Below are 21,970 nucleotides of genomic sequence, written 5' to 3' on the forward strand. Positions count from 1 at the left end.
AGGAATTAGGCGTGACTTTGGGGTACAGCCAGCCTAGGAGAGCTGGCCCTCCAGAAGCTAGCTTTTCCCTGGTGAACGCTATAGCACTTGCTGCCCGGGACATGGACAAGGAGCCAAGCCTGTTTTTTTCTACACACAGAGTTGACCTGGGCCCTTATCCTGTAGCATTCTTATTTGAAAATTGCAGATAAATGCGACCTGTATCTGAGTAAAAATATTTAATAGAAAATCTTGCGACTAGAAGGTCTGAGGGGTTGAAAGGTCTGCTCTGATTAGATACCGTCACGGTCAGCATAGGAAGAGAAATAGAACATGGAGATAAGATGCTGACTGTGTGTACATGCATCAGAGTTGAGCAAACTGTTGGGAGAGAAGAATACACAGTATACTGACACTCTCCTTCCCCCATGTTACTCTGCTTCCCTTTTGAATTTCTTTCTTTCGGGTGCTTTCTTGGGCATGATCCATATACATCAGGCAAAGTTCTGGGGGTTGGTTGTATGATACAAAACCAAACAAGATGTTGATTTTTACTGTCAGAGTTCACGATGTTGTGAACTTGGGAGTTGTCCTTACTAAAGACCAAATTAGCACTTGCGATTTGAACAAGCAAGTGTGAGGCAGGGCAGAGACAGTGCCCAAGAGTTCCAGTTTAAGGAGCAAGGGTCAGAAAATATTATCTAGATAGTTAAGGAGCTATCAGTATCTTGGATAATATGAGGATGCAATAGCAGGTCCATCGTTAGGGGAGTATAAATAGCCGTATAAGATATGTCAGGGTTCCTGGAGATGCAAAGATCAAACCACAGGGTCTTTGGGTGTTTGTGTATGTATGTGTGTTTGTGTATATATGTGCATTTGTATATATGTTTTTGTATATGTGTGTTTGTGTATGTGTGTTTCTGCATACACAGACACAGCCTAAAGAGACAAGAGTATTGGGTATGGAGGCCTGCCTGAATGGTGCCTGAATGGATCATTAAGCCAAACTCATGGGATTTACTTTTCTTTTGATTCGAGTTTGTAGGAAAATTATGTAAGATGGATGGAACATTACATTTTCCTCTTTGCCACTGGCTCAAGCATCTATTTCCCACATTTTATTTGATTTAGGCCTTCAGGACTGGTGGGCTTTCCTTAGCTTTCCAGATGTGCTCCATTGTGGTAGGTATTTGTCCTCTAAGAAGGACATTTGATCTAAGGTATGGAAAGGAAGCGAGTTGGGATGTTATCATTCTTGGTGTACTTTATTTGTAAGACTCTATGACCCTTGAATAGCACAAATGTGTTCAAAGTAGAGTCAGCATCACCGGTTCAGCTGTCACAGGATGCTGGTCTAGAAGAAAAGCAGAATTGCTCATACGATTTTCTCCATGAAGAGAACTCAGAGAGCCTGTGAGCTTTCTAACTTTGCATGGAGACACAGGCACAGCCGTCTAGACTGTTCCTCAGAAGCTGCTCATCCCAGCCGTGTTCCTCTCCCCAAACCTCATCTGTTGTGATCTTCCTCTTAGGCTCCACGCTTCCAGCATCTCCTTTCTGGAAGCAAATTCAAGCAGCTCCTTTCAAAAGAATCTTTTCTTTATACGCTGTTCTTTGTGTCTTCTGGACCTCAGTGCGCCACAGTAACTTCCTTCATGAGCCTTCTCAGGTCGCTCCGTCCCAAAGGCTACCCACACTCCAGTCTTTTTATTCCAACATAATATTTTTATTGATTCTTTGGGAATTTCACATCCTATACCCTATCACACTCACTTCCTAGTCCTTCCGTGTCTGTCCCCTCCACCTTCTGCCCTATAAACAAAACAATAACAAAAATAAACTAAACAAAAACAAAAACAAAAAAACCCAGGTCTAATCTGTGTTATCTATATTCTCACTGGTGCTTGGTTAAACTCTCTGTGGCTTATCCCTCAAATAGACCTGAGTCCTTTCCTTCTTGTGCCCCTGCTAGAAGGAAGCCATCTATCATGGAGAACTATTCTCCCATATCCTTATCACACATTTTAAGAGTTCTCTTTGATGGTTTCCTGTTTAGGCTGTTACTTGTTGGGGTGGGGTGAAGTTGGGCTGAGGGTAGGGAAGGTCAAAGAAGTCTTGTATGTCCCTCTTTCTCAACTGTGCACCAGCAATCATAGATAACACGGCCAAAGAAGCTTCCTTGCCCTGCACAGTCAGCAGGAAGCCCACAGTCATGGACTTCCACCTGGTTTCTGGTGACAGCACAGACCACAAACATGGCCCTGATTGTAATAGGACTACTGACCCAGACAAGGCCTTGAGAGATAGCCCAGACCACAGACATCAACATGGCCCCAGGCTACAGCATAGACCACAGACATCCACTTGACTGTGGATGGTAACATGGGCTACAGACATCAACACAGGACTGTGGTCTTCACCTGGACCTCAGAGGCAGCACAAGCCCAGACATTGCCATGGTCACTCAGATATGCATGGCCTCCAGTCGCCACATGGTCCATAGACCTTACCATGATTTTAGGTGGTAGAACGGTCCATGGACATTCAAATGGCCCTTGGTGGTAACACGGGCCATGGATATCAACACAAACCCCAGCTGCAGTCGTGCCTTGGACCAAGACACTCCAGTCTTTATGCCAATTTTGTCTCCACCCTCCAGTGCTTTAAGGATGCTTGCCACCATTAGAAAGGACTGTGTTCCATTTACTTTGTTTCTGTCTCAGTTCTCTTACTAGAAGACAAGTCCCACAGGACCACGGACCTTTGTTCCATCACCACGGACTCTTTAGTACCTAGGAAGGCAGTTGCTCATACAAAGAGATCACTAAATGTTTGTGCAGGTGAAACACCTGCACAGCAAAGGGAGCCAGGTGAAAAAGGGTAATAACAGAGATGCTATTATTTATGAACAACACCAAGAATTTCTTATAGCATGGTTTATTATTTATTTCTGGTGATAGCTGGTAAATACTGACATACCTGGTGTAAAAAGGTTTTTGACCTCATTCTTTTAAGTTTAAAAATATAACCTAGTATATTAAATTCTTTCCTGAATGTGCTAGCATTGTAATCTGAAGATAAAGAACTCATGGCCTCACCTGGTAAGAGAACAGGTATGTATCGTGTCTGGACAAGTTGCAGGGTAGATGTCTTGACTGTGACCTGTTCTTTGTTTTGTAGGATGATGACTTGGAGACAGATATGAACAAACTGAGTTCTAAGCCTGGTCTTGACCGACCTGAGGAGGAGCTGGCACAGTATGATGCTTTGTGTCCTGAGCTCTCCTGTAGCTTTGAGGTAAGCACAGGCTGATGATGTGTACGTGATGGTGTATGGTGTGTTCTTTGCAGGGCCCGAGAAGCCAAACAGAGGTGCCCAGAAGCTTACATTGTTCACCGTCACCACCTGTTCTAGATCCTTCTAAGAGAGAAAGAGAAGGAAAGAGGATAGTGAGACCAGAACATTCTCAAGGGTCCTAAGGCTTGACACTCTAGAACTGACATGAAATGACACATTACTAACCATAACCTGCTGTGTGGGCATAGAGCCCCGGCTCCACACTAAGAAGCAAATGAAAATTCTGTATAATTTAGGTGTTTTTCTGCCAAATTGGAAAGGTCATCACCATAGATGGATTGTTAAAGGTCACCATCCAGATTCCAGGCTTTCTGGTCAATAAAGTCTAATCTGGATCTGGCAGTCCTAACCCAGTGTGCAGTTGCTGCTGCTGCTGTTGCTGCTATTGAGTCTTGGACCTACCTTTTGATCTCTGTTATTTTCTTATTGCTTTTAACAAATTATGAGTCTGACCACATCAAAGGGCAGAGAGGGGCACACGTAGAGAGGAGTTGATATATCCTATTTCGCTTTAGAAAGAAGAAGATGATCTGTGGTCAAAGTTTCAGTGAAAAAAAAATCAGTTCAGTGTGAAGACTTAAAAAAAAAAAACCAACAGAATTGTCTTCAAATCAAAGGCACTGCCTGGGGCACAGTGGAAAGCTTTCCTTCGTGTATCACTGGAGCCTCTATAAATGAGGCTGTTCACTCAGGCTGTAATTGAATGGGGGGGGGGGGCTGCAAAAAAGTTTCAAACTGTATAGAATTATATTAGACCCATCCAAATCCCACTCTGAGCATGACTTTTGTGTGAGTCTGGCATTCGTTTATCCTCAAAGGTTTCTTTTTTCCACCTTTGCTTGACTCTTTGGAAAGATCCCTAAATCACAAGGGTTACACTTAGCTTTGGGTCCAGACGGCTATCATAGGGGTCAAATTGTATTCTCTCTCTGGAAGGAAACATTAATACAGAGGCATTTTTTTCTACTTTGACTTTAAAGGAACTAGAACCCAAATATGGAGATGATTTGAACATCAAAGACACCCCAAATGCTGCCACTCTACGACAACAGTGCCTCAACAGGGATCACAGCTCCTGGGGACGAGAAGGAGAAGACACCGTCCACAGTTCCATTCTGGACATGGTGAAGACAAGGAAGTCCAGTATACAGCTGTCCTCAAAACAAAGACCTATACCGAATGCCAACCAAAGTATACGACAAAATGGCTTGGAGACAGAGTCTGTTGGACACGATACCTCTGACGTTCAAGCTTTCCTAGAAGAGGCTGCTTGGGACATAGAATCAATTTCCTGCCCAAGGATAACTTCCTCATTTCCCAACTCCACCAAGCCAGAAGAAAGCAGTGAAGCAGCAGAGAAGCTTCTGCACACACATCCCGAGCACATACCTTTCCACGATCCGCATCTTTATGTGGCTAATGCTGTGAGGACCAGATCAGCTGTGGGATTTGAGATGATGGCTTTTCCTGATTTCTGGGGTCACTGTCCACCTCCCACTGCTCAGCCCATGCTGGATCGTAAAAGGGGAGTACAGAGGTGAGGGTGTTACTGACTTGGAAAGTCATAGATTTTTCTCTTTAAAATATCTTCACACTGTTGGAAAGTAGGCATTAGCCCAGAGTACCTTAAAGCCCTTTGGAGACACATAATCTTGCTTCTAAACTGGAGCATAGATAGAGCAAATGTGGGGTAGTGGTAGGCATGTATTTCTGGGCAGAGAATTCCTTGGATTATTCTAATATAAACCCTTGAATCATATCTAAGCTATCACAGCAGGGAACATCATCCAGCGTCTCTACATACTGAAACCTTTCTTATGAGGAAGCTTTTCAGAAAAACAAGGAGCTGATTGCTTGAGATCTCTTTTGTATTTACTACAAATTGGCATTTGATTTCTTCCTGATAGAGAATAGTAGCATATTTCTATTCCTAGTGTTTGGAGAGTGGTTTTGCTGTATCACTGAGGAAGGGGTGGGAAAAACACCCCACGTTTTCTTCCAGGCAGAAATCCTAAATGATAGATTATTGCCAGAATTCAAGAAAGACTGCATTGTTTTTGGATCAGCACAGTGAGATTAAAATTAAATCTGATAAAAGGAAGGAAAACATATTTCTCTGGAGGAAAAAAAAAACAGCTATACATATTTGAAGCCAGTAGAGTCAAATGTGCAGACCAGAATCTTGGTTTAATTTAAATTTCATGTCTTCAGCAAATTATTCCTTTGATGATAGGGTTCAAGAACAGTTCCTACTTGAATTCTTGACTGATCTCACTCAACACGAATGCCACGGTCAGGCCCCTCATGCTTATGACTTTGTAGGTGGTCTGTTTCACATCTTACTTCTGCACAGAGCCTCTCGGTTCTCAGTTCAGGCTTTGGGTTGGTTCAGTTCAACTTCCCCGCTCTCTTACCCTAAGTCAGCAAGATTAATTGGGAATGTGAGGAGACATAAGAAATCCCTCTTCAACTTCTTCTGTCCCTCTTATTTAAATCTCACAGATAGATATTTTTTTTTTCATTCAGACAGAAGGCTGGCCTAACTTAGAGAAGAGAGTTCAAGGAATACAAATGTGGAATAAATACGAAGTAGAAGCTTTGCGGGATGGAGCCACACAAGCTTCAAGGATGCAGATAGTCAATAGTGGCAATTTCTCCCTCAAAGCTCCCTCGGAGCAGAGGAATCTCTTATTCACACAGCCAGAAGAACTTTGGTACCCTAGCCCAGATTCTCTAGATGACTTCCTTCAAGCTGTGAATCCCTTAAATGAAATCCATTACTTTCCCATGCGTTCTACTGCTCATGTATCTTAGTGCTTTCCTAAAGAGGGGAAGCAGAAGGACAGAGCTCTCTGTACCCCTGATCCTAAGGCTGAGGCAGTGTTAAGCAGATTTTCTTTCTGTGTTTTTCTAATGACTTCTAAGACTGAGATATAAGATTGGGCACCAACATTTACATTGCTTCCAATTTTCTTTTCAAGGATCAAGATACTGGAGGATATCCGGAGGCTCCTCCAGCCCAGGGATGTTGTAAATAAAGTCGTCTTCAGTTTAGATGAGCCTTGGTAGGTCTCGGACATCCATGGAATGGGAAATATGGAGAATTCTGTTAATGGGAGTTAATATATGTGTTCCATGTTGGCAATCCGCTTCTGTTTCTAAAACCAGCATGCTGACTATTCTGTTTCAAAAATTATAAAAGACAGCTTTAAGAAATGTAGAACTGTGTCTAAGCATAGAAATATGACATGTTTACATATTCCTTCCTATAGGCCTTCACAAGGCTCTGTTTCTGACTGCTTAAGATTCCACTCCAAGTTTGAATCAGGAAATCTTCGCAAAGCCATCCAAGTGCGAGAGTAAGTAAGAACAGCTACAGGTATGGTTTCTGTCAGCACAGGAGAGCAGTGCTTGGCCATTTCTTGCCCTTATCTGTTCAGCGACCTCAAAGTAGTATTGTGATAGTATCTTTACCAAGAAAATTGGCAAATGCTACCTATCAATAAGTTTTCCTCTCCCATTTTTCAAATGTTTGTCAACAGACAATGAAGGAATTCATTGGCTGATAACTTAGCAAGGTGAACTGTTTACCATATGCATACATATGTTTCTATATAGCATATTTATGTTCTAAATAGCACTTCCATATTTCAGTGTCTGAGACTCTCTTGGTACATATTTATGCCATTATTCCAAGGCCGGACCCTGTTGACACAGAAGGGTACATGACATTCCCAATTCCTTCTCCTCTCGAGAACTATTAATTCCACAGGGCTGTATTTAGGAGGCAACAATCTTGAATTCCATCCTCCATTTCAGGGACCCTGCTATACATCTCTGGCAAAAGCTACCAATGAGATTTTATGAAGAGAAAATGACCCCACACCTAGGACGGACTAGGGATGGGAATAAAAAGCTAACGCTAAGGAGATGACCTCTTTCCAGTTGCAGTGAAATAATTCTTTAACAAGCTTCTTTGATGCAAGACAAGTCTGCCATGGAATGAACTAGACTTCTTAGTTATACAAGCCTTCTTCTATGGGTGAACTTCGATAAATCCTGCAGTCTATGAGACTTAATGTTATAGTAGCCTCACAGGCTGCAATCCAATAACCATGGCTCCCTCTACCTCTTTTTAGCTGGCCTAGGATTGAATTGCCTATGCCATTCCATGCTTTTCTTTTCTCGCCTGCAAAATGAGGTTAGCAGTAACACCTGCTTTGTTAAAATTAATTAGTCCGCATAAAACTCATGGATTAGTACGTAGCACATGGCAAGCACTCAGCCGTTATGCTGTGATGCAGGGACACATGCTCACCATGACAAACTTAGAGCTTAGTGTAGCTCAGATTTAACATGTCATTTTTGAAGTTAATTTTTGGGGGGCGGGGGAAGAGTTATATATGATACAATCCTTTTGGTTTTTTTTTTGTTTTTTTTTCTTTTTGTACATGAACAACTGCAACAAAGCCTGACATATAAGACTGAAATGAGTTGAGTTGCTTGGGCTAAAGACAAAGACAATCACGCCAACTTTCCAACCTACTTCTCCTACTATCAGCTCAGCCTCTGCTTTGTCCCATGGCTTCTGTTTGCATTGAGCTATACATACCCATAGGTTTCTAAAGAAAGGAAACCAACCACCCACTGTGTACCTCGTTTCTTATTTCTAAAGTCAAATGAGGGGGACCCAGGAGGTAATGCTTAACCTAAGAGTCTCCTCCCTGGATCATTTTCAGTCCAGAATCTGCCCAAGTTGCTGCTGTAGCTCAACTTCTTTCTCTCTAGATCTGCCTTTGACCAGAGAGCAGAACCCTCAAGAAATCAGTTATAGTCAGAGCCACCGAGTAAATTGTAAGAAAATGAACATTTCAGTAAGGATTTTTAATGACCGCTTTTCTGAGCCAGCACTATGGGAACAATAGAAAGCAAGAGTCATAGAATTGCTTGTGGGTTTGATTTACCCACCCAGTGGAGTCTGCTTCAGGGATTGCACAGTGAGCTCATTGGTGGGGTCCTGACAGCCACAGGGTGAGAGGTGGGTGGGGTTCATCATTTAGCTTTCATCTACTCTCATGCCTTGTACCAAGCTCTATCCTTCCGTAATTACCACTTAACAATGTGCTGGGTGCTTTTGTATCAACTTAGGACAAACTGAAGTTCTCTGAAAGGAAGAAACCTCGGTTGAGAGAGTTCCTCCATAAATTCTCACTGGGGGGCATTTTCTTAATTAGTGATTGACAGGGGAGGGCCCAGCCCACTGTGGGTGGTGCTATTCCTGGATGGGTAGTGCCCGGTTATATAAGAAAGCGGACTGAGCAAGTAATGATGAACCAGCTAGCAAGCACCGCTCCTCCACGACCTCTTCATGAGCTCCTGACTCCAGGTGCTTGCCATTTCAGGTCCTGTGCTGACTGCCGCCAATAATGACTGCGGAAGCCAAACAAACCCCTTCCTCCCCAACTTGCTTTGGTCACGGTGTTTCGTCACAGCGATAGAAATCCTAACTAAGACAAATGTCATTTATTTGGGGTCAAGAATGGGAGAGTGTGCACGAAGTAGACAAAAATAGCACCTTTTTTTATTCAAAGAGCAGCTCCACCGTTTGATCTCGCTTCTGACTCTACAGGTTCGAGTATGACTTGTTGGTCAACGCTGACGTCAACAGCTCCCAGCACCAGCAGTGGTTCTACTTCAAGGTGAGCGGCATGAAGGCTGCCATCCCTTACCGCTTCAACGTCATCAACTGTGAGAAACCCAACAGCCAGTTCAACTATGGTACGAACTATTGGGGCCCCGGGGTTTCTGTATATATCGTGGACGGTGAAACTTCTTGATTGTTTGGATTATTGTCAGGAGCCCTTTGTGAGGCCCAGAAGACTTGAGGATGGACTGGTGACCTTCGCCTGCCAGGGGGACAGTAGCTAATGGAGGGCGCGGTGTAAATACGGAAGGACGGGGAGGGTTTCTCACTTCCCACAGAATGCGAGTGGTGCACACAATTTTGCACTGCATTCGGAGATGCAGATTTTTAACTTTGGAGCCTGGAAGGTGCTCTCGCTTATTTCTCCTTTTCATCTTTTAAATATCATAAGACTAAATATATTGGCCTGGTTGCTGCAAGACAGGAGCGCTTCAAATTCTACCTGGGCACTGCTTTACATACTCGGAATACACTGGAAAGATTTAAATACCCATGATCTACATGGGAAAGCTCACTTACTGGGCTTTTGGGGTGGCTTTGAATGAAGAATAACTGTGGGCACCATCTTTATTTCATACGACTTCAGGTCTGCCTTTATTCCATACTGCCTAGAACAGACACTCATTCCCCAACAAAGAAAATATGAGCCTTGACTCTTGCACTCATTTCCTGAAAAATGGGGTTTTAAGTGTATGCAGGGCTCTGTTCTCCAGGGAATATTTAAGGGAGAATTTATGTAGTTTTTCTAATTGCAGGGTTGTTTTTCTTGCACACCTTGGCTTTGGCACCTCCTTCTATGAAGCCAGTAGCACACTTATAATGTCTCCGGTCACATTGCTTCTCTTCTTTAGTCAAACCTCTCTTTGCTTCCTCCTGATAAGGACATCCATGGTTGCATTCAGGACCCGCAGGGATAATCACCTTGGCTCCATATCTAAATTGAATTACATTTGAAAGGTTTCTTTGACCACATATAATGAATGTTCACAGCATAGCCTTGAGGGATCAAGAACTCAGTATCTTTGGGGGTCATTTGGCTTCTTCCCTTTTCTTGTGGTTTAAGTCTTTCTTTTCTTTTTTTTTTCCATAGGGATGCAGCCGACCCTGTACTCTGTGAAAGAGGCTCTTCTCGGCCGACCTGCCTGGGTACGGACAGGCTCTGAAATTTGCTACTACAAGTACGTCACTTGGCTTCATTTGATCTGCACAGACATTTGCTCTCAAATTTTTCTCTTTTTGACTTTTTTCCCCTGTTGATTTTATAAACATCCATAACCCGTTTGTCTGCCATACTTGTCAATACCTTGCCTTGACACATTTTAGATGAAATGGTACATATTAAATAAACCCCCATTCGGGGATTTTGGAATTACTGGAAAATGATTAGCTTCTCTTCAAACATGACTGTTTAAACATTTGAATTTTATTGCCAGGTCTTAGAAGTTGTCCATACTGAAGCTATCGGTAGTGCTTGAAGCCTTAGTTCCTCACCTATTTTCACTGGAACCAACGAACAGGAAGTCTGAGAGGCTGTGCCCTGTCCCTCTCTCTGCATGTGTGCTTTTCTTTCCAAGCGTGCAGGGACATGACCACATGACAAGTGTACACATGTACCTTCTTCCATAACAAGATAGCTTTGTGCGCAAAACAAGGGAGGAAAAGTTTACATTATTCATGTTTAGTCTCCAATCAGCAGCAACGGCTTCATCAATTTACTCAGCAAGTTTGTGGCGAAAACTTAAACTATCCATATTCTTAATGAAATAAATGGATTTGTTATTTACATGGGCATTTTTCTTACATGCACATAAATTCAAATACACAAATAAAGGCTAAGGGATGTTAGGACAGGTAGATTTTACACAGTGCCTTTCTAACTCATTGCCAGATCTCGTAAAAATCAATAGCCTACTGCCTTTTTTTTTCTCGACCAAAGTAAGGCTTATCTTCTAATGTTACAACAGGTCCCTTACGTTCCGCCAGCAGATAATATAGAGTTGGGGTTGATTATCAGCGTCTGGGAAGGCGTATACACACCTAATGTCTCTCTGCTTCAGGGCTCTGGTTATGGTATTGACGGGAAAGGTCAACAGGCTTGTTGTTCTGTTTGGATAAAAGCAGAAATCACTCCAGAGGTAACACTGGCACAGAACGCACAGAGCTGAGTTGACGAACAATCCGCAGTAAAGGAGTTGGCAGCCTCGGTCCTCGATGTATTAAGATATGGATCCAAGCAGTATTTTCATACGTTCTTTAGAAGCATAGTAAAATATTACAGCTTTGTTGGCTTTTCCATTCCCCTAAATGGCAATTACTTCCTGGCCCACTTATTTTAGGACCCCCTAGGACTCCTTTTATGGCACAGGGAGATTTAGGTTAAAAATCACCCCAGGGTTGTAGAGTTCAAAATTGCAGGGAACAAATATGGAATCTAATTTTTATTGTGTCAGAAATATCTTTTAATTTCCTTTGAAAACAGTTAGTGTCAATAGATGTAAAAGACTTAATATAAAACTTGCTAGGGTCTGGTATATGAGGATTGCTCAAACACAAGGTTTTGCATTTTGAAACCAATAGACTAGAGCTCGCCAGTAGGGGGGCTCCTCTTGGAACTGGGGAGCAAGAATAAAGTCCAAGGAGAGCAGGTGTCCCCTTGGAGGAGAAGGATGAAGACACATACCCGAAAGCACAGCGCTGGCCTAAGGGAAGCTACTGTTAATAGCTTTTAGATTCATTAACAAGACAATTGTTATGTGATTAAGGAGTAACAGAGGGGTAAGATGAAAACCATGCATGTATAATGTAGTTCATTTTTCATATTCTGTTCGTGGATGTAACAGAGATGAATGGATAAGGCTGCGGCATTGTGATGCGGTTTGTTTTACAATCGTTCACCACAGTACGCTTCCAACAATACGGCGCAGCAACAGGCCAGATACGCGCAATCGCTCTTCACCCACAGATTACAACACCTCTGTCTATTGTGAAATATGTTTACCGTACCACGTATTCTACTCAGTCTCCCATCACAATCTGTGAACCGATCTGTGGGAGAGCCTTTCTTTGTTTTGCTCTTGCATTTATTCTCTCTGGAGTGTTAGTGGGCGGGGCGGGGAGCCTGACCTTTTTGTTTCCTCGTCTTCTCTATGTCCGTATGAACTCAGACGCTCTGCTGTCATTGTGCCTTTAATTCCCCGTGAATGTCTTGTTTTCAAGGGTGTTAGGATGCTCAATGTGAGGAGAAATAGGAGTGTGGCATCTGGGTGGCTAAAAGCAAGCATGAAGGCAACAAAATCTTGGAAGGAACGAGGCTTCCATTTCATCAGAAACAATGAACAGTTTCAAAGGTATATTGGCTGACTTACGCCGTTAATGGTTATCGATTACAAGTAGCTTCCAAGTTATTTTGATAGCACACTACTAGCAGTGAGGCATAGTTATCCGTGCCCTAGTTAATAAACATTCGTTCATAAATTCCTTTAAAATTAAAGATTTCACCTACCTGTGCTGTTTCATACATTGAGAAACATAGAAGTGTTAAAATTATGAGAAAACAAGATGAAACAGAGATCTGCTCCATCTTTTATTCTATTGGTAGCTTAGCACCACTATACAGTTGCAATGGAGTTCACTATTGAGACCATAGTTATGGTTGACTGCTAGCCCATGCCTGAAATTCCAGAGCTTTAGAGGTTAATGCGGGAGGATTCTCATCAATTCTAGGCTTGCCTAGATTATATAGTGAGGCCCTGTCTGCGGAAACAAATGAATTAACAAAACTCGTGTGTGTGTGTGTGTGTGTGTGTGTGTGCGCACGCGCGTGCGTGCGTGCGTGTGTGTGCAAACCACACTTTTGAATAATTTGAACAAACGTGGTGGTTTTCCACATCTAACCAGATTCTGCATAGCACTCTTGAGAAAGCTAGGACGAAGGTCTGGGGCTCATCCGTACACAGTTGGCTCTTTTCCTGTTATATGTGTTTGCAATGTCATGATGTCATCAATCTGTGACTTCTCAACATTACAAAGGCAAGTGCCTGCCCTGAGAGGGGTAGTTTAGAGAAGCTGATCTACAGATCCCTCAACAAATGTGCTTCAGGAGGCTGAAATACTTTGCCAGAAGCTAAAAGCAAAAGACGGAGGGAGGGACAGGTCATTCCTACTGCCGGCTCATCAAGAGCCTAGTTGGAGCCATTGATGATGCGCTCGCTCCGTGCCCCAAAACAGTTGATATAGAAGTTAGTGTGCTTTCTGTAATCTCTCCCTGAAAAAAGCAGGGGAGCAGGTTTGAGTTCACTGCTCCCAAGTCAAGGTGATGTTGTAATTACTCGTCATATAGGGGTTGACATGGACTGCACAGACTAGTCAGGTCAATCCCCACATTAAACATTAGAAATTTTAATTTCTTTTTTATTACCTAGATAAATAATACATTCTAGGAGAAATTCTAATATTGCCTCTGTATTGCACAACTCAGTCATTTCCCCTTCTATTCTGCTTCCGTATCCAAGACCACTCTACTTGGCGGGGTGGAAGATGATTCGAAAAGGAAGAACAAGATGGGTGGACTCATTTTTTCTCTGTGCCACTCAGAAAGTAAGCAAGGACACGTTGGTTCGTTTTATTTACATCCCCATGGCCAGCTTCCCTGCCTGACTTGTGGCTTTCATGCCTTTCCCAGTCCTCTCCCAGCTCTGGTCTAAAGCAATCTTTAGATTTTAGATTGCTGAAGGGCAGAGGGAGGGAAACTTCCTGCCGGCGCTGAGTGGCCATGTAATACACTGCGGCTCATCTCTTCTGACATTTATCTCCGCTCATGAGAGGAGATGGAACAGCTCATTCATGAAGATGAATGCCATACAAGAGCTCTGCCATCATCCATCCTTCCGAGGGATCTCAGGAGAGAGATTTGGTGCTATATAGAATATTAGGGGTGCTGCAGTCACAGGGAAGCCAGGCGACTCTGACTGCCCTGCCTTATTAGAGCCCATTAAGTCAAATGACGCACCCTTGTTAAAGAACCGCCGTCACTGTGAGATTGCCTAATTCAAGTGTGGCTTTGGTGTTTGCTAATTTCACACTCACAGAAGAACGGAAATGACACACAACCTCCTAGGCTGGTTCTGAGCACAGGTGGAGATGGATGTGATTTGTAACTGCCCGGTGTACTTTTCTTCCTGCCTCGTTGAAGGCTTTATGGGTACCAAAGTGCGAATCCTTTTGAGGATGAATGGGTCAGGGAAGGGGATGCTTTTAACTGTGGAGCAGCTGGGTCGGTGTAGCCCAGGTCATCTTTGTCCCAGGATGACCTGTCTAGCATCCAGCTGATTTGAAAGCATGCTGATAGTCGGATTTTTTTTCTACCCAGAAGAGATGCTGAGAAGCGAGAATTGGTCTTGGGAGTACATTCCCACCATTCCTTCACCACAGTGACCTTGGACAAATTACCCCAACTTTAATCAATCTTAGCCTCTTTGTCTATAAACTAAGGATAAAAATGGCATCTACCTCCATAGAGCAGCTCTGAAGATTAAAGGGCCACTTTAATAATAAAATAATAACACAATAAAAAAACACAGTAGTCAAAATAGTGAATACTGTAGCTATTCAAGTCATGTAAATAGTTGTTAGCAGTGATTACTGGAGCCATCTTAAAGGAGTCAAGCGCTGATGATAGAGTCATAGTGTACAGCTCAGCTTAACTAGTTAAGAGCTAGCTCTTGCTGGATTCTTTTATATTCCTTCTTTGTTTTAGACTCTAAATTTGTAGCAGTCCTGGTGTATACAGATCAAAACTCCATATTCTTACTTGCTGAACTGGACAAAAATTCTCCCGTCTCTATGTTCATTTCTAAGAGGGAAATTATATGACGAAAAGAATCTTGGTTTCAGAGCGAGTCCTGCTTATGCGGAATTGCTCAAGATACTTTGCAGCACTGAGCCCCAACGTCTCCACCTGTAGAATGTATAAGAAGCATTTATTTAGAAAGGGTTGTTTTACCTGAAACGTAACACCACCTGAAAGGGTAACATTAAGACGGACAAGACATGTTAATTATTACTCAGGAAGTCTTAGCTCCATTTTCTCTGTCAACTTCAAATGAACAGTTACTGTGCTCAGGCATGACACACAAATGCCAAGCACAACAACACACAACGGAATAAGCCCGGTCCTTTCAGTGGATATTAGCATTGAGGGAGCTCCAGGTATCTAAGGACTATGTGGGATGTTGTGGAAGGATTCCTGGAAGGGGAAATAGTTGAGCTGAAAGAGGGAACAGGAGAAATGAAGATGACGCCAAAGGCTTTCTATGCCCTGGCAGCCTTGGGAGCAGCTAATGTAGGAAGGCTGAACGCTACAGCCTTGAAGCCATCCTTCAGTATGTGACTGAGAAATCAGAACTAACCAATTGGTCGATTTTTTTTCTACCATCAACAAACTGAATCATGGCAGCCAAATTTTGCTGTAGAAACTTACTAGACACACTATCCAAGGACTCGGAAAAACATTGTCTGGAAGCCTTGTCCCCTCCTTTAGAGTGTGATGGCCAGAAAAGTACCCAGAGGTAAAGTCTGCCATTTTCTTTAGATTCATCCAGAATTTAGACTCCTCACTAGAGGTTGCAGCAAAACTTTCTAGAGCTGAATTTCCTTCTCTATAGGCTGATGTTCGGTTTCCAGTTTCTTCGGGTCTAACAGGATACAACCATCTTGGGAAAGTGCCAGGGAGGGAGTTGATACCCTTAGGCAACAGGGGACAATACAAGAGATGTGTACCTGTGTGTGTGTGTGTGTGTGTGTGTGCATGTGCTCTAGTGTGTTTGCATGTGCACATGTGCAAGAAGATTTCATGTAGTCAAAACTACTATCTGGATTCTTCCTTTCCGTCACTGGGATCACGGAATCTTAAATCACAGTCGTAGCTCATGCTAGTTCTCTACCCGTTCCACTGGGACTGGTCTTTGCTTGGAGTCTATGACTGGTTCCAGTGGTGAAGAACATAAGGATTGCTACAGATGTTTTGTTGCCCTCTCTCTCTGTAGCAGAGTGGAGGAGGGTTAGGTTTGTGTTGGGTAAATGTACTTGCGATGTGACTTCAGTGTATAGGGATCAACCTACAAAGTCTCAATACGTAAGGCTGCAGGCAACTACTCTTCTTCATAGTTCACAGTCAGACCTATGAAACAGTAAAGCTATTGCCAAATAAGAGGGCTACAAATGGTTCTTATGTACGTTTATTATATTTAAGTCAAGATGCTTGATTCTCTCCCCCACTGTTTATGATTAAAGAACCTGGTGATTTTAGGCATTGGATTATATTTCTACCTGTTTTCATATTCGTGTGTGTGTGTGTGTGTGTGTGTGTGTGTGTGTGCAACTGCTTACTCACGTGTATATTATTTTTAGATTGGACACTCTTTCATGCTTTAACGCACTGTCCCTGGCTCATTTCTCTTGGTTAGGAGTTGGAACTGACCAGTACCTATTTGTTATTCAGCTAGACAGAAAGAAAGCGTGCTTTTTTTCATCAGAGCCCTTGCAAGTCCAATCAGAAAACAAATAAAGACAGAACACATGTGCCTCACATGCCTTCTGGGCGCCATCTGCTTCTGTGCATACTCTCTAATAACCACAGTCTCAGCTTTTGGAGAAACTTCAAAATTTCGGAGAAATCTGGAAAAACAGACCCAGTTAAATCTCAAGATCTAGATAAGACCATGGGGAAAGATACTCTTTTAAAGCCGTCTCTCTGAGTGCATGGGAAATAGACACTATTAGTGTGATTCAAACGTTGTGTGGGACAGTCTCTTGGACCTGATTTGTTATGGGGGGGTGCGCGGGTATCTTCTTTCTCCTGGAATTAAAGGCTCAAGCTTGTCATGCAGACAGAAGCTGAAGGAAGAAAACTACTGGGCTGCTGTTGGAAGGCCTGACAACCTCTCATTCACCTGCCCTTAGTTTGATAAAAATCAAAACATCACAAACAGCACAGGAAAGAGGATAGTGTGCTCTTAGTTCTTCTCGTGCACAACTGCCTTTTTCTGCTTAGGGGTGGTAAGGAGAGCAAGAAGGCAGCTAAAAGCAGAAAAGGATAGCCAGTTTCTATGTTTTACAAGAACACACAAATACTCATTTCTTTCTTCCTTGTCTTTTCCTTCACCCTCACCCCAAATCCTAAAAGTTCACAATGAGGCAACAAGCTAATGTCATGCCCGAGGTGAACTCGAGTCTTTGGTGTTATGTGTATTTTTGCATCACCATGCAGTCTGGATGATAACATTTCTCAGGAAAGCCTGTACAGCTGTCTCAACATCAACAGGCAAACTGCGAATGTAACTGGCAGCGTGTACGGAAAACATTTCCCGGAATGCACTTCTGGGGGCAATTTACTTTGATTCTGTTCTCTGAAGTAGCAAAATTGCTTCTTCATCTCTGACAAAGGTAAATGTGCATTCTCAAGCTTTAAGAAGTAGAGTCACCTCTGGGATGACAAAGACGTTCCTTTGGTAAGAACTTACTGTGCAGTGAAAAGAACAGTCTTTGCCGCTGGAGAAATCTGGGTTCAAATCCTGTATCAGGCTTTAAAGTCAACTAGGTTTTCCAAGCTTTCATTTCTTCATTTGCACAATGATTTATTACAGTAGTAACAAAAGAGGACATCTGTGAAAAATCTTGAGATGAAATTCAATGTTTAGTGCTGCGGGAGCATCCTCCGCTCCTTCAGCCAATAGCCGCTGAAATACGAGCCCACTGTGCTGCCGGAGGGCCTTCCGCTCCTTCAGCCAATAGCCGCTGAAATACCAGCCCACTGGGGCGTGGTCTATTTGAGCGGCAAGCCTGGGCTCGCTGCTTGGTTCCCGCGCTTGGTTCCCGCTTTTGCTTCAGCGACTAGACTCCTTTCCTGACGGTTGGTGTTTTGTAAGTTTTACCCCTAGAATAAATACCCCTTTAAATCCCAACTGGTGTGGCATGGTTTCGCGCATTAGTTTAGTAGTGATAGCTATAAATCCATTTGTCAGGCACAGAGAGTGTGAGTTGCATGCTGATTGATTTCCATAGTTTAGTGCTGTATTATGCTTTCACCAGAGAAGTTTATAATTATAGCTGAAGACAGTTAATACAGAGACTCATTAATGGTCAAAGCACCAAGAATAAATGGTGGTTGTGTTCATCTCTGAATGGGATATCTTTATCTCTCCCTCCAAAACGTATGGGACACCACAGAAGAAGGGGCAGGTAGAGCGTCATACATAGAGGATGGGCAACGTGCAACAAAATACAGCTTTTGGACATGACGTAGCAAAAATAAAACAAAATGAAAGGAATCGGCTGTACCTAACATGATTTGTGCAGAATGACAAGGACTGGGGAACCAAAGTTTGGTTGGATATCTGCTATAGGACAATAGGAAACAGAGCTGTTTGTGCCATCTTTTGTCCCCTCCCCCCGCACAGTGATTAGGCAGCGCTCACCTGCAGATGCAGCAAGGGAAGCCAAGGTATGTCTATCACAAGTGGGAGACGCTGGGTCAAGCTTGCGTGTGGCTGAACTGATGTGTGGCTGACAGCGGATTCACTTGCCTGGAGCCACGAGTGCTCTTTATTATCGAATAATTTTTCTCTTGTCAATATGTGACACAGGAGGTTTGAGCCACGTAGAACTCATGGGGGCCTTCCCACCCTATCTGCCTCTTCATCTCATCCTCCTCTTCATTTATCCTCACGCTGCTCCTTACTCTCTTTCTTTAGAAACCACTACCGTGCAAACGCAGCTGCCGTGGATGGAGCATCCGGGAAGCGCTATTACACCCTCACCTTCACTCTCACCTTTCCCCACGACGAGGACGCCTGCTACCTGGCCTATCACTATCCCTACACCTACTCCACCCTCATGGTAATGTCCTACCGCATTGTTACTCTGGCAAGAGAGAAAGGGCTTTCAGAGGTTTCTCTGGGAACATTCCAGAGAGCCTGGCATTAGGGGTGAGCAAAGGGATGGGAGTTATTGCTTTTCTAAGACAGTGATGTTTGTTATCACTACCTTGGCTTGTGTTCTCTGTCCTTTCCTGGTTGGAGCACATGGCTGGGTCATGATCAGTGTTGTTCTAAAGGCCCAAGTTGTCTACTGGTTGAGAGTAGGAGCTGGGGTCATCTTTAAGGGGCTCTTTCTCTAGTAACTTCACACGTAGGGATGGAGTTGTCAGATGGGCAATGAATTAGGGTCAAAGTGGGTAGAGGTGTGGCAAAGGATTCCTTACTAGACAAGAGAGGTAGATGGTAGGAGAGAGATTCTGTGTCTATGAATCAGACGTAGATTGTCCAGTGGCCATGATTATTTATGTATAGAGTACAGCATAAGCCAGACTCACAGTTACATAATCCCTTATAAAATTATTTATAAGACAACTTCCCGTAAACTGATGGCTAGACCATGCCCTTTCCTATCATTTCCACAAGTTAGCAGACTATACTTTCCCCTTGCTGTTTCATGACTATCCTCTGGAATAATGAGCTACAATATCTTCCACAAAATGCTTTAATTCTGTGTATTAATACACAATTCTACTGACATAGTCACAATATTATGTATATACCTGTATAGAGCATCTAGCCTGAAGGTTGAGCATTTTCATTTTAAGGCTGTAATAAAGAAAAGGACAAGATAACAGCCATTCAAAAAGAATGCTTTGGTATAAATAAAAATCTCTCATGGAGCAGGCACACTGAAACCACTTGGCTAAGCTCTTCAAGGATTGCAGCTGTCCCTCCTTCCATATGTTGTCTTGCCTGCAGAGATATTTTTACTGTTTTCCAGATTGCAGAAGAAACACAACTAGTATTATTTGTTTATCACCCCCAGAGAGCTCAAGAAGTTAGTTTAAGGAATGCACATCTCACACTATGCTAAAACAGCCCATGCCTATTGCAAGACATGCTTGTTGCCTTTGGGGATGCACAACAGGTGGGATCCATGCATGTCTTCCCATGTTGGTATTGTCTTGATTGTGAAACCCTGCATATGAAATATAACTGCTGGGGAAGGAGATGCACTTTTGCACAACTGTTTGCTTTTTCCACTGGAGGAAGAGACGTGGGCCTAGGACACCCCTGCCCCTACAAATGCACCTTTGTTAGACTACCTTCGACCCTGAGGAGGCCCTTGATAGAGTTGACTATAAAACATTTAAAGGAGTTTGAGAGATTCGCTGATACACTTGTCACATTTATAGATGCATAAACAGACTCTATGGTTTCACTTGTGAAACCCCTTCTCCCACCACCAACAGAATGAGTGTGTTCTGGGATACACACTGGTCATTTTTATTTTTGGACATGTCCTGAAACAGTTCTTTTCCAATTGACCAATGACAACCTATTGTGAAGGATGCCCCAAGGGTAGAATTAACTCTATGTGACTTGAGGTTTATGTTGAGGGGGTGAAATAATTTTTCATGTGGAATTATGAATCTCTTATAACAATGATTATGTTTAATAATTGCAAACATTTTTATCGGAAAGGACTGTATGGTGGAAATTTTTACTGTGAATATAGCTTTGAACTTTTAAAACCATTATTTTTTTGGTAATAAGAGAATCACTATTTTGTCCTTTCCAACTGATATCTTCCAGATGCTTGCCTGGAATTCTGTTGGAAAATTGTCCAAATTACACCATTAAAATAAAGCTAAGGGAAAGAAGTAGGATATTAAAATTCTGAAGCAAATGAAGTGTTAGGCTTCAGTTAGTCATATCAAGACAGAGGTAAATGAAGAGACTGCTCGGGTATGTTAGTGTTGATGGTTAAAGTCCTGATAGGACAACATGGGGGGTTTATATGGAGCAGTGGTGCTGCCTGAAAATGAGACTTCCAGACAATTTTGCATGGACTAGGAGGTGAGGAGATGGAATGCCATTGAGATCTTTTATCTACATAGGCTGGCAGTGATAAGGAAGGTGGTAGCTAGCCGGGCAGTGGTGGCACACGCCTTTAATCCCAGCACTCGGGAGGCAGAGGCAGGCAGATCTCTGAGTTCGAGGCCAGCCTGGTCTACAAGAGCTAGTTCCAGGACAGGCTCTAAAAAAGCTGCAGAGAAACCCTGTCTTGAAAAACCAAAAAAAAAGAAAAAAAAAAGGTGGTAGCTATAGACCATCTTGGCCAACAGTCAAGGCAAGGAAGTAAGAGCAACAAAGAGCCAACTGGGTTATGACACACTAGTAAAAAGGATGTTAGTTCCTTCATCAAAGAGGGAGAGTCACCATTCCCTTTCATGAGACATGTCTTCACTCCGTCACCCACTTACTGCATGTGGTCTTGGGGGTGTATAAGAAATTGAAGGCTGACTGAGACTGGGTACTCTTCGGTGGTACCCCAGCCTTGAGTCACCCACACATCTGTTAAGTAACCCCAACAAATTCATTGGTCCAGCAAGCTGGTCTTGGGCAAGAGTCACTTGTCTGGTCTGTCAGTACCCTCTATTCCTCTGGGGGGAGTACATGTGTCTTGTGACATCTTCCCAGGAAAGCATACACCCTGAGAGTCACAATATAAAAACAATTTTCAAAAGTCAGCTTGCCATGGATGACTCTAGGGTCTGTTTTCTTGCTTTGTAACTGTGTATAAAGTTTTACGTTTCTCCCTAACTTAATTTTCACACCTGTAAAATGGAAGCAAAAATGCCACTGCTATATAGGTTGTTAGGAATTTAAGATCAGTGATAGACGGAAGTTTAGAAGTGCCTACCCCAGCAATCGATTCTAGTTGGTAACCATTCGAGCACTGACTGCTTTCTGTGATAACCATGTTCCCTGTTAGAGTCATCGGCTGCCCATTCCATAATCTCTACTAGGATGGAAAGTATTTAAAGATCAAATTGAAGAGCACAAGGAAATAAATACAAGGCTAACGACGTCCTTACCATAGTGGTTA

At 43.0% G+C, this 21,970-nt stretch overlaps 1 protein-coding gene across 1 annotated transcript in view; it reads left to right on the forward strand.

Annotated features, from left to right (window-relative positions):
- Positions 1-21,970, forward strand: part of Agbl1 (AGBL carboxypeptidase 1) — a 693,592-nt gene that overhangs the window by 93,807 nt on the left and 577,815 nt on the right. Inside the window, exons 9-15 of the mRNA XM_038313425.1 lie at positions 3,163-3,279; positions 4,320-4,876; positions 6,321-6,404; positions 6,612-6,698; positions 8,969-9,117; positions 10,134-10,221; positions 18,793-18,937. Of these exons, the coding sequence (XP_038169353.1) occupies positions 3,163-3,279; positions 4,320-4,876; positions 6,321-6,404; positions 6,612-6,698; positions 8,969-9,117; positions 10,134-10,221; positions 18,793-18,937 (1,227 nt within the window). The remainder of the gene's footprint in view (positions 1-3,162; positions 3,280-4,319; positions 4,877-6,320; positions 6,405-6,611; positions 6,699-8,968; positions 9,118-10,133; positions 10,222-18,792; positions 18,938-21,970) is intronic.

Source organism: Arvicola amphibius, chromosome 12 (assembly GCF_903992535.2).
Source record: "Arvicola amphibius chromosome 12, mArvAmp1.2, whole genome shotgun sequence".
NCBI lineage: Eukaryota > Metazoa > Chordata > Mammalia > Rodentia > Cricetidae > Arvicola > Arvicola amphibius.